At 36.6% G+C, this 11,812-nt stretch overlaps 1 protein-coding gene across 1 annotated transcript; it reads left to right on the top strand.

Moving 5' to 3' along the window:
* Nucleotides 1–4,413: 4,413 nt before the first annotated feature.
* LOC120637935 (lipopolysaccharide-induced tumor necrosis factor-alpha factor homolog) lies at nucleotides 4,414–10,600 on the top strand. Its single transcript, XM_039910007.1, has 6 exons — nucleotides 4,414–4,539; nucleotides 5,395–5,457; nucleotides 6,210–6,275; nucleotides 8,135–8,265; nucleotides 9,398–9,503; nucleotides 10,411–10,600. Exons 2-5 carry the CDS (start codon nucleotides 5,404–5,406, stop codon nucleotides 9,492–9,494), a joined length of 348 nt encoding a protein of 115 aa, XP_039765941.1. The 5' UTR covers nucleotides 4,414–4,539; nucleotides 5,395–5,403; the 3' UTR covers nucleotides 9,495–9,503; nucleotides 10,411–10,600.
* Nucleotides 10,601–11,812: the final 1,212 nt, after the last annotated feature.

Genomic DNA, 11,812 nt, shown 5'->3' with positions numbered 1-11,812 from the left:
AATTACAGAAAAAAAAACACATCATATTCCAACTTCAAATACAGTACAATGATACATATTTCCTCTTGAGTAAGTATAGCTTCGTATTTATTTTAATCCATCCTCGTTAATTCTAAGCTATTTAACGCCGTGAAAATAAACAATTACGAGTATACAAAATAATTTAAGATACAATGCTCAGATTTTAGCATACACACCAGAGAACTAGTGTGGCCAGAAATGAAAAATAGTGTGGCACGTTTCCCGCCAAAGTTAGACTCAGTTATGTATTTAAAAAACATCAAATATTGAATGAAGTGGTGCGTTAAAATAAAATTAAATGTTCTTCAGGAACATCCCATAGGAACAGTTCATTTGAATGATGTCTGGCAGTAGCAGCGGCAAAAAAATCTAGATTTTTGTGGGTAAACTCTGATAACTGGACTGATATGAAATAGACAGGATCCACTTTGAAGGTTGGAAGTAAATTTAATGTACTCCGGTTTCAGCTTTTATCACTTACTAAATAGTAACCGTTATATTAAGAGACAGCATCGTTCTCTTAGTTGCCCTAAATAGGTAAAGATATCTACTCAAATTGAAATTCTGTAAAAAAACATTTAATTTAAGTGTATCTGTACAGATATTTTTAAGTGTCTTATTTTTATACAATAATCGGGTGTAGTTTTTAAAACAAACTTTTTATATTGCGAAAAAGAACTGTTTTGTTCAAGTTTTTCCTTAATTTTTTTTAAACTGGTCATAACTTCTCACTTGAATGTCCGATTAGAAAGAATTTAAAAGGTTTTTGCTGCTATTTAAATACCCTTAATTATAAAACTAATTATTTGACTAAGAATCAATACTGCGATACAAATGTAACCTACCAATGTTTCTACCTTCGATCTACTAAAATTTAAAACAAAAAAGCTGCTATTGTGACTTAACTATGATACTTCTTTCCGACCTTTTTTGTAGCTAATAAAATTAGTTCTTTAGGATGTTTTTTATTTTTGATAAATTTTTAATAGTGTTTTTTGTTTTTGTAAGCATTGTAAAGAATTTTAAAAAGAAAAAAATTTAAAATCAATAAATGATATATAATAATATAATTTCTTTAATCATGCAGTATATCACTTTTAACTATCACCAAATAGATTGCTCAAAATGTTTCGTTGATTCTTAAGGGAGGGGGCGCTGCTGTCCGCTGAAAAGATTTCCTTTACCAACAATAATATTGATTGAAATTTTGTGAAGAAATGCTTCACAAAATTTCACGAAATTTTGGCAAAATAAAATTAAAAATAGGCCGTATTCCGAAAAAAAATTTAAAAACGGTTAAGGTATGTCGGAGTTTTGAAGTAAAATCTACAAAAACCTTAATCACATATCTAAAACGAAGCCTATTATTTAGTCTTATCCCAAGTATCAGCTATAAGTGTATTAAATTGCATTCAAATCCGTTCAGTACCTAGTTTTACAACATACAAATAAACAGACACACAGACAAAAAAAGGAAAATTCCAAAAATTACATTTTTACGTTCTGTTCCTTATTTCTAACGTCTCCCAGTTCTCTTTTTGCGATAATCTTTAATGTACAGACACGGCTAGTGTACGATTTTATTATAATATGTATAGATAGAAGATAATTTACTTATACTTAGACCTCGACTTATTACATTTTCCTGGACGCATGGTAGATATAGGTATGTCTTAAATAATCATAAAGCTATTAGTTTAAGCTTTATGTAGAATAAGCAATAGTATAATACATTCCAATGAAGTTAACATTTAACGTCAATTTAACATCTGAATCGCCACTTATTTATTTAGTGAAACAATTGTTAAATAAAATTATTACATTAAAAAACGGATTTTTAATATCGCCTCAAAACTATTTTTAAAACGATGACCATGGATGTAAGAAAAATTAGCTATGAGTAGGTGCCTATGATATATTCAAGGTCTTCCCAATAGCGGAGATGCTTAGAATACTATTTTAAATTTTGTATAAAGTACGTAAGCCTCTATTTTGATGGAGTTGGAGTACTCAGATATTATTGAAGAAATTAGGTAGGTAGATAGATAGATAGATAGATCTTTATTTGCATAACACACACGTTTACATAGATTAGCGAAGCGCTGCGTAAATTATTAAATGTATGGTTTGCCCCAAAGTTAGCTACTGCCTACTTTGTCCTATGAGTCTTGTAAAAGAATATAGACAGGACGTTCTAACTCATGTATTTAGATGATTTTTTAGACGCGTTTAATCTTCGGCATCGTCATCATCATATCAACCCATTACTGGCCCACTACAAGGTACGGGTCTCCTCCCACAATGTAAATGGCTTACTGCGGATTAGTGGCCTCCACGCGACTTTGAGAACATTATGGAGAACTCTCAGCCTCAGGCTTGCAGGTTTCCTCGCGATGTTTTCCTTCGACGTCGAAGCAAGTGATATTTCCATTGCTTAGTGCGCATAACTTAGAAAAGTTACAGGTGCATGCTGGGCTTCGATTTCTGAACCCTGAAAATAAAAACGAAGCCACTAGACTCTTTAATATAACGTTCGTAGATATATTATTTGGATATTATTGCCAACCGTTCTTACATGCTAGAATAGTGGATAATACTGTGGCAGAAAATAAACATTTTGTCCTCTCCCCGAGAAGAAAATAGCTCCCGTCCATGCCTAGCTGTGCTGAAGGTCTGTAAAAGTGTCACCAGGGAAAGGGGGCGGGCGAAAAGGCTCGCCAGGAGTTGAGCCCCAGGGCTCGACCACATCGGCTTCCAAACAGTCGTTGCCGTATATGTATAGCCTAAACCTTCTAAATAATTGGGCTACCAAGCACAAAATAAGTTTTAAATTGTCTAGACTAGCGCGTTCAAACAAAAAAGAGACAAAAGTAATCCAAACAATAAAATAGACTTAACTAAGGGTAGCGAGAGTGATATTGGGACACTTCCTAATATTAAAAGTGTATCTGCGTGTCTGCTCGGTTGCTTGATAGTTAACAATGCATAGCTCAACCGCTGAACCGATCTAGAGGAAAAGCACTTGTATCCCATTCTCCTAGTAAAGACTACATACCTACCTATTAGAGTAATGAGTACCTGCCTACTAAAGAGACGGAGAACAGTTACTTTTTTTACTGGGACCACAAAGGATTTTCTATTTGTAGGGTGTTTTTTTTTTATTGTATTACTTGGCCATTGCCTATAAACATAGCAACCCTTCGCAGGGCATGTAAGGAACGCGTCCGGCAACCTGCCGCCCTATGTCCATCAACCTTCAATTACACCAGCACCCACGTCTGAGGCCGGCCACCGAGGGGGGTTTTAGTGAATAGAAATCCCACATAACCTAATTCTCCCCCCCAAGAATTCGGGTCAGTAATAAGGAAATATCCCCTCAGTCAACAAAAAAAAAGTACTTCTTCGGACGAGCTCTACAAATATTTTGGTGTGTTTAGTAAATTAACTTTTAAGTTTTCTGCTAGCTTTTGACTATAGCTTTTGATTTAAATTCCGAGAAGCTTATATTGATTAAAGTAGGTAGGTACATCATAGTTTATGGTATCGGGAATGACCTCGAATAAGGCTGGTAGCACACAATAAATTCTATGTAGCTCCATCACCAATAAAAAAATTATTTGACGCCCTTAATATGTTTATCGTAAATTTTGTTATTTGAAATCGTAGTGATCTATCTTGACGATACATTGAAGCAAAAGCAAAGAAAAATAAGTAAGTAGTCTCAGGGACTCATATACCTATATGAGTCCCTGAGACGGTAATTTGCGATAGTCAAGCTTCAAAATATGATCGATGATATCCAATTCCTATCCAATGTGTCATTCGACCCTAAAAGCACATCTACGTCGATTGTTGAAATGTGTTCCGCAAAAGTAGACAAAATAGAAGTATTATAAAGCGTTTGATTGTACGTTGTATCTCATTGTGTCATTATATTAGATAGCCGTTTATTGAGGAAAATTGTAGCACAGTAGTTTGACGCCTTTAATCTCATGACGATCTTTTTCTCTCATCTAGTAAGCATATCGAGATGCGACAGTTAACTTACTTAGACTAAGGTCGGTAAGGGTTCTTTACTCGCCCAGCCCTTACAGCAATATTGCTTTGTCGAGACGGCTTGTTGAACCCGGACTAGCGTTACTATTTGTATATTATTAACATCATGCTACAATACAAGCCATAGTTAACGAGTGTGAAATCGCAGGACACAGCGATAGTTATACAATACTTGAGACATTTCAATAGCTTTATTCGTAAGTTTATTCTACTACAGTAGATTTCTCTTACAGTTCATTAATCTTGATAAATTAAACGTTCGCCATATAAAAAATCTACAGAATTTTAAATCCACGCGTTATTATAAACAGTGAGTGCTAACCCTTCCGTCGATTATGTATATTTTGAATAGCGTACCCATAGCCAAGAGCGTTTAAAAATAATAAAATATAGTTTCATTCGAGTTCGATCTTCCACTGTGTGTCGTCCACTTTTTCATTGCTGCCATACCAGCTTTAAAAGGTTAGAAGTAATTTTTAACTAAAACATAAAATAAGTGATTCGTTAATAGCGGTTGTTCTTTATCACTTTAGCGTGGACTTTTTCAGTTTTGAGTATAATACCTACTTAATTCTTTATTGTGAGTGTATTTTTTATAGTGAGAGTTCAATGGGTACTTCACGTTTCCTGTAGGTTCCTAAAGTGAATATGGGTGCCTCATGGTTCTATTTACGTACAGTACCTACCTACTTATACGAATTAATTTGATCTTGAAAAATTATGAATGCCCGCGCTGGTATTTTAATTGTTTTTAATTATCATGTAGTAACTGGGAACATTTCTTCATCTAAGTTGTCGTAGGTATAGTTATACTCAGACCTATAGAGTATGTATACTCAGTTCAGTTTAATTTTGTTTCTGTAACAGTAGCTGCTAGTTGCGTCCCTACCATATGTAGGTACCTATGTTCCTATGTTCTATATACTTAATAATAAGGTAGGTAGGTAGGTATCTACCTACGCAAGTCTTATTTTAACAGGATCTAAACGTACACTTCTTTAGATAAATAATATTACGTACCAATTATCTTCATCAAATTTGTCGTTTATTCAAATTTTCCTTTTTCCTTCGACTTTTTTTTTATTATTTTGATTTACCCTTTTAAACCCAAATTCAAGACTAAGCATTTGGTTAAAAATTTTACATTAGATTAGCTTGTCTTATTTAAATAAACCTACATACCTATTCGTTTTGTATATCCATAAGCAAAAGCTGTATCTTTGTATCCTACCTACGATTTCACCTTAACTAAGAAAATAGGTGTGACTGTGGCCTACATTTTTGAACTTTTTAAATCTAGTTATTAACTTTTTTAAGGAATCAATAATGAGTCAAGATTCGGAACTTTTGTATCCCAGAAATCTGGAACCAACCAAAGATGTAAGTACCTACCTACTTATTTTACTATAAGCTTATAGTTAGTACGGACACATGGAGGACCCCACGGATATTACCGCGCCACGGGGAGGCTATGTGATTAAGATGGCCTCTTACCGCTTAAAACCCTACAGTGTTCCAAACTGCCACCCAGTGGTAGCTGGGTCATGGGAACGCTTTTCAGCCTTCCGTCACCCAGCAACGCGGTCCGTCCTGGAAGATCCTCCACTGGAAACTAATAAAATGCATCTATATCAAATCGCCAAAGAGGCACCGAGAAGACAAGGTGCGCCTGCCAACTCTAGGACTTATTTCCATTAGGTGCTCATCAAGGGTAGTCCTACAACGAGACGGGTCGGTTTAGAGTTCACGTCGTCCTCTCTCAACTGATCTCACGCTCCAGGATTGCTGTAGATAGCTAACCTAGCATTTGATATAGCCCACCACCCAGCTTTAGAGCAGCGTGGAGTTTCCAAGCTTCGGGATTATCCCGCCACCTATAAAAATCCTGTGCTCAGAACTATTACAATAACAGACTGAGGATGGATGAAGATGATAAAAAAATTATGTAATTACATACAATAGATATAATCATATAGCCATCTAATTAGGTACATAAACTATGTAAATTCGATATATTTTACATTTAGCCACCCTGTTCCAGTCAAGTAGGTAGGTAGGCACGACCCCAGTTATAATTTCAGATGTTTTTGCGTTTCATTCCATTGTAATGAAGTTTCCAACTTTCTTTTCAGATGGAAATCCTACCAATGTCTCAGAAGTCCGCGATAACCGTTTCCGCGCCGAACGCCCCGAAAGCGGTAGGTACCAACCTTCCTATTTGATCTTTTAGAAGTAATACGAAAAGATAGACATCCAAGCCCGCCGCGCAGTGCCTAGCGGTCGGGTGCCAAACTTGTCCAGCACGGTAATTATAGTCGGGAAACAAAAATTATATCCCCCGATATCTGACAAGGGATAAAATTATAAAATTACCGCGTCTACCTGCCTAAGATGGCAAAAATAGGGAATAGAGAAGATTAACCCTGTTTAATATTTGGATACACGTTTAATATTTGGATACACGTATTAGTATTTGGATATTATTTTCACGCCATTGGATTCGAAGTCGGCCCCCCGAAAGTAAAAGCGAAGTTCTACGCACTGGGCTATCACCGCTTCTATATTTAGAGATTACCTACTTATTATTACGATATTTTAAAGCAACCCCGAAACGAATTCGAATCTCTTGTTTGACAAATGAAACCATGAGCTGTGGAATTAAAGAATAGGATTTTCGCGAGTTACGTGATTCCCGCGTGAAGCGTAGTTGCTTTGAGTTATATTGTGTTTTTTTACTGAGATTTTGTTTGACTAAGTAAGTGTCAACACATGTGGTAGGTTGGGCACTATGGCGTGGGAATTTGGATGGAATGGAATTATTAATAGTAGTAATACAATGTCAACACATTGTATTAGTATTAATATACGTAAACGGATATTATAGTTCATTATACTTTTATTTCGATTTTTATTCCGTATAACAACTACAATTGCAGTTTTACGTCAAAAAGAATGCTAACTGTGCCAATTGTTGTATATGTTTTAATGGCAGTGAAAATTTGTCCTCCCTGGCGCAGCAGTGAGCGCTGTGGTCTTACAAGTACGAGGTTCCGGGTTCGTTACCCGGCAGGGGCAAATTGGAATTTATAATTTCTGACTTTGTCTAGTATGACTTTATCTGATCTAGTCTTCGGCCGTGGCTAGTTACCACTTTACAGAAAAAGTCGTGCTGCTTGACGATTAAGGACTTTATGATGTCGCTTAGAAACCGATTAATGGTTTGGGTTTAACGTCACGACCACACTCTTGACAAGTTCGCCCGTTACCATCTTAGACCGTTACATCAATTACAATGCCTATTTAGAGATATAAAAATGATCTTAACACATTCTGTGAAACTTTCAAGTATCAATTAGGTAGGGTTCATTAGATATAACCCGCTGATAGACCGATGGACAGCGGAAGGTTAGTATTATAATGCTCATTGGCACCCTCGGAGAACGGAACCTTAAAAATGTAGGTATATTCATTCCCGCATTCCTACTACATACTTAGTACCAAGTACCTACTATACATAGTATAACAACTATTCTCTTATTTCACAGTCGATTCTTTGTTTGTCACGTGGAACGTTAAGCTATGCTGACAAGCGTGCACTTCGCACAAGTGTTCTCAGAACTAGTAACCCAAACAAATGAACCGTTTATCGAAATTGAGAACGATAGTACAGCAGTAACGTCATCAAACAGCAGCGTATTGTGTAGAGGAAATGGAAGAGTCATTACAAACAGATATACCTACAAGCTACACGACGTTATAAAGTGCTTATAAAGTGTTCTTACTTTAAATACATATTTTTTAAATTTTGACGCTGTCACGTAAAAAGAGTGGCGACGGTCTAACTGCTCATTCGGTGAATTTGACCAATAAATCGCTAATTAGTGTAATAAGGTAATACCTACACGAATACCTTGCTCGTTACATTAACGTGCTGGCCGCAGGCAGGTGACCGGCGCTGCGATACATTTATTTAAATCTTGCGACGAGACCTATCCCTTGGCTAGCAAACAAAAAAACAGTTTTAACTGTGAGTTACGTATTTCCTTTCGTTTTTCAGGTTCCGTTGTTGCTGGGCCCAGACAACACAGTAACGATATGCCCGTTTTGTAGTTCCAACATCAAGACTTCCGTGAAATTTAGGAGCACAACAAGAACACACATAACTGCCGCACTTTGTTGCCTGATATGGTGAGTAGGTATTACGATATGCTGTCATTAATAATGTAGTTATATGGGGTAAAAGCCCGCACTATTGCTTTTGCACGCCTCATAAGCGAAGCGTTGAGGTGGGTATTACTGTCAGTTTACGAACACCGAGTGATTCTCCAACTTAAAATGTCACTTTTTTTATTCTTTATTGCTTTTTTAAGTGAATATAACGTTGAGAAAAAACACTATTTTTAACACTCATGATATTTTTAAATCTCTTATTTAAACTAATTAAAAAATTTTTTAAAAAAGTTCTTGTCTTGGACGTCCGTGTGTCAGATACAGATACACGTATCTTGTGGTCACGTTAAAGAGCGAAATACTTCACTTATCGAGTTGGTTTTTGTATAGGCTTCAGTATTTTGAAGAATAGAAGCCTATTACTTTTCACGGTAAAATTAGATGTAGTTTAATTAATATTTACAAATAATATAAATTTTATTGTAATGAATGAGATTATGAGGCGTGCACTTTTGGATTTTCCAACTATTCTTGGTTTATTGTGTAAAAAGTACCTATGATGTTAGACCCACATTTATTTATAGGTTCCTATATTATATAGAGTTCAATAAGATAACTATAAAGTTTACCTTTTCCAAGAATATAATATATATATATATATATATATATATATTATTGTTAATAACTTTCTGTTTGTCGGTCTGATTGTTCGCGCATTACGCGGAAACTACTTTGGCATACCTACATACTTACAGCCAATTTTGTGTTCTTTTAGTTGGTATGTCGCGAATTGTTCGACACACTACACTGACAACGCCACTTTTAAATTCGGAAGTAGTACTATGCTTTCTTGGTTTGTATAATTCTGACACTGGATTCTCCATACTTAGTCTTTGAAAATAAACTTTACTATTGAAATTTTTGAGTATAATATGTCGGTGGAGAGAACTTTAGGTTCTCTAGTAGCTCTATCTAGTGCTGGGCGCCCCTTTGAAAAATATGCTCCACAATCGCTGACTTCTGAGGTTTATTGTCCAACCGCTTCGGTGACCCGATCCACGTAACTTGGTCGAAATATCGACAAATATCTAGATATTATCGAGGTTACCCGTTGGCTATTAAAAAAAACTAAGTAGAGTTATGTTTTCAGTTGTTGCTGTTGCATTCCGTATTGCTTGGACTCCGCGAAAAATACCGACCACTACTGCCCCAGTTGCAGTAACTATATCGGAACTTATGAGAAGTAATGTAAGAAGGTAGCTATGTTTTTTTATTTACAAGATCAAGGCAGACTACAGTACTTTAACTTGACCCTTATCTTGTAAATTCCCCTCATCTATTTGGACAAGTTATAGGAGGACTCAAATCGGATTAAATCTCAAGGGTTCGAATCCCACAAGCAACTCTTAACTTTTCAAGTTATGTGCGTTTTAAGCAATTCTAATATGACTTGCATCAACGGTCTAGAAAAACAACGTGAGGAAACTTGCGTGCCTGAGAGTTCTCCATAATGTTCTCAAAGGTGTGTAGGACCAGCGTGGTGGACTACGGCCAAAACCCTTCTCATTGTGGAAGGAGACCCGTGCCCTGTAGCGGCTCGGTAATGGATTGATATGATAATAATGAAGAAGTTGTAGTAAATAGAATGCAACTACTTAATTAGCCTCAGGGCCTAAGATATGCACGCTCGTAGTAGTTTAATCCTAAAATTAAGCGGCATGTATTGGATATGATCTGAGGTGTTTTTAGTTTATCTATCGTCCTACGAACTGCCTGGTGCAGTGGGAAGTGCTGTGGTTTCGTGTGGGAGAATGGCGGGGAAAATTTGGGAGTTAATATTTCTGAATTTTCTTTGGTTTGGTCTGCTGGGTGGCTTTGGCCGTGACTAGTTATCACGCTACCGACATAGACATGCCGCGAAGCGTTAAACGTTCCGGTATGATGCCGCGTAGAAACAGACAAGGTGAATGAGTTTAATATAACTGACATGCCTCTAACAGGTTAGCCCGCTAGCATCTTAAGACTGCATAATTACTTACCACCAGGTGAGATTGCAGTCTAGGGCTAATTTTTAGTGTACCTAATATATAAACCTATCATCAGATTGACGATATAATAAAATCTTACTCATTGTACAATAAAATCCTTCCCAATTTGTTTCAGATGACGTTCCTGCCGTCGGCCATTAATCTTAAAATATCATTCACTTAGGAAAACTTTTTAAACTTTGTAAAATCTATTTTAAGTACACCACCGAATGTGTGACCTTAAGTAAAATAATTAGCTTTGTTATCACTTCATACTTTGTAATTCCTATTTTTAGAGATACTCTTATTAAATAACTTTGACATTATGAATCGTTTTATTAAGTACCCGCGGTTTCAAACGGGTCAGCGACAGCAGCGCTAGAATGCACGCCACAAGAAACGCAATTTATCCACCCGTACTTTCGTCATGGAGTTATGACAAGAAATAAGGTTGTCGCAACTGATTGCCGCGTTGCTAGGTGGTCTAGCTTCACAACATCTACTCCTTTTATTTTCTCACTAGGAAATCCAGATGGATTATGTAAGCATCCCTTACGGAGATTAACGAGTAATCCTAATCAATTTCCGGAAGGTTATGTAGGACTGGCTGGCCAACCGAGAAGCGGCTGTAATACCTACGCACGAGAACCCAGCACAACCCATCGCGTGAAGTGCAATCGGATCGCTGTCACATGCAATATTGACCCCTCATTTTGATATTCCGAGATATAGCGAGTAGCTAAATAGGTCTTAATGAGGTATACGTCTGAGTTCCCACGAGTCACACCCAATAGTGTCACACTGCGACTCGTTGGGAATTTTTTCTCGAGTAGCACTTATTTCGAACGTGCGAGTAGTTTCAATACGTCGCTCGATGTGCTAGTAGATTCAATTAGTCGCTCGATCGTGTGACCACTGACAATAAAACGCTCGATGTATTTATTGTGGTGTGGGCGAATAATATATCTGTTCTTCCTCTTGGAGCTATATTCTTCCACTATTTGAAACCTTAAATCACGTTTAGAGATACGTGAATGGAAACTCCTGAGGTCAATGGAAATGACCTCGGGAGTATCATTTGCATTTGCCAATCGCAAATGACCCTCCCGAGGAACTACTCCTGTTTTGCCTAATTTAAAAAACTTTTGAATTTGAAAAAAAGTTTAGTAACAGCAGCACTATTTATTAGTGGAAATCTATCTCCAATCATATTCATCAGATGTACACGAAATTTGGGCAAAATTAAACTTATAGTATAATATATCCAGTACAAAAAGAATATTTTAATCGGTTAACATTTGACGGAGTTATGGTGTAAAATCGCCAAACCCTTTAAACTCCTCTCCCAAAGGAACTGAATAACAGGATAAAAATAATCCCATGTGCTAGAAGGTTTACAATACTGAATACATGTGTTACCACATTTATGAGGACTTTATTGCTAGGACTGAATAGAAGCTGTTCCAGACACTCACAAGAACCCGCTCGATACTCTATTTCTGCAGGTTCTGCGATTTACTTGCACTATTAGTGATATA

This window comes from Pararge aegeria, chromosome 4, assembly GCF_905163445.1.
Source record: "Pararge aegeria chromosome 4, ilParAegt1.1, whole genome shotgun sequence".
In the NCBI taxonomy this organism is placed as follows: Eukaryota; Metazoa; Arthropoda; class Insecta; order Lepidoptera; family Nymphalidae; genus Pararge; species Pararge aegeria.
The sequence above is the reverse complement of the archived record's forward strand: the minus strand, read 5'-3'. Positions and strand labels throughout refer to the sequence as shown.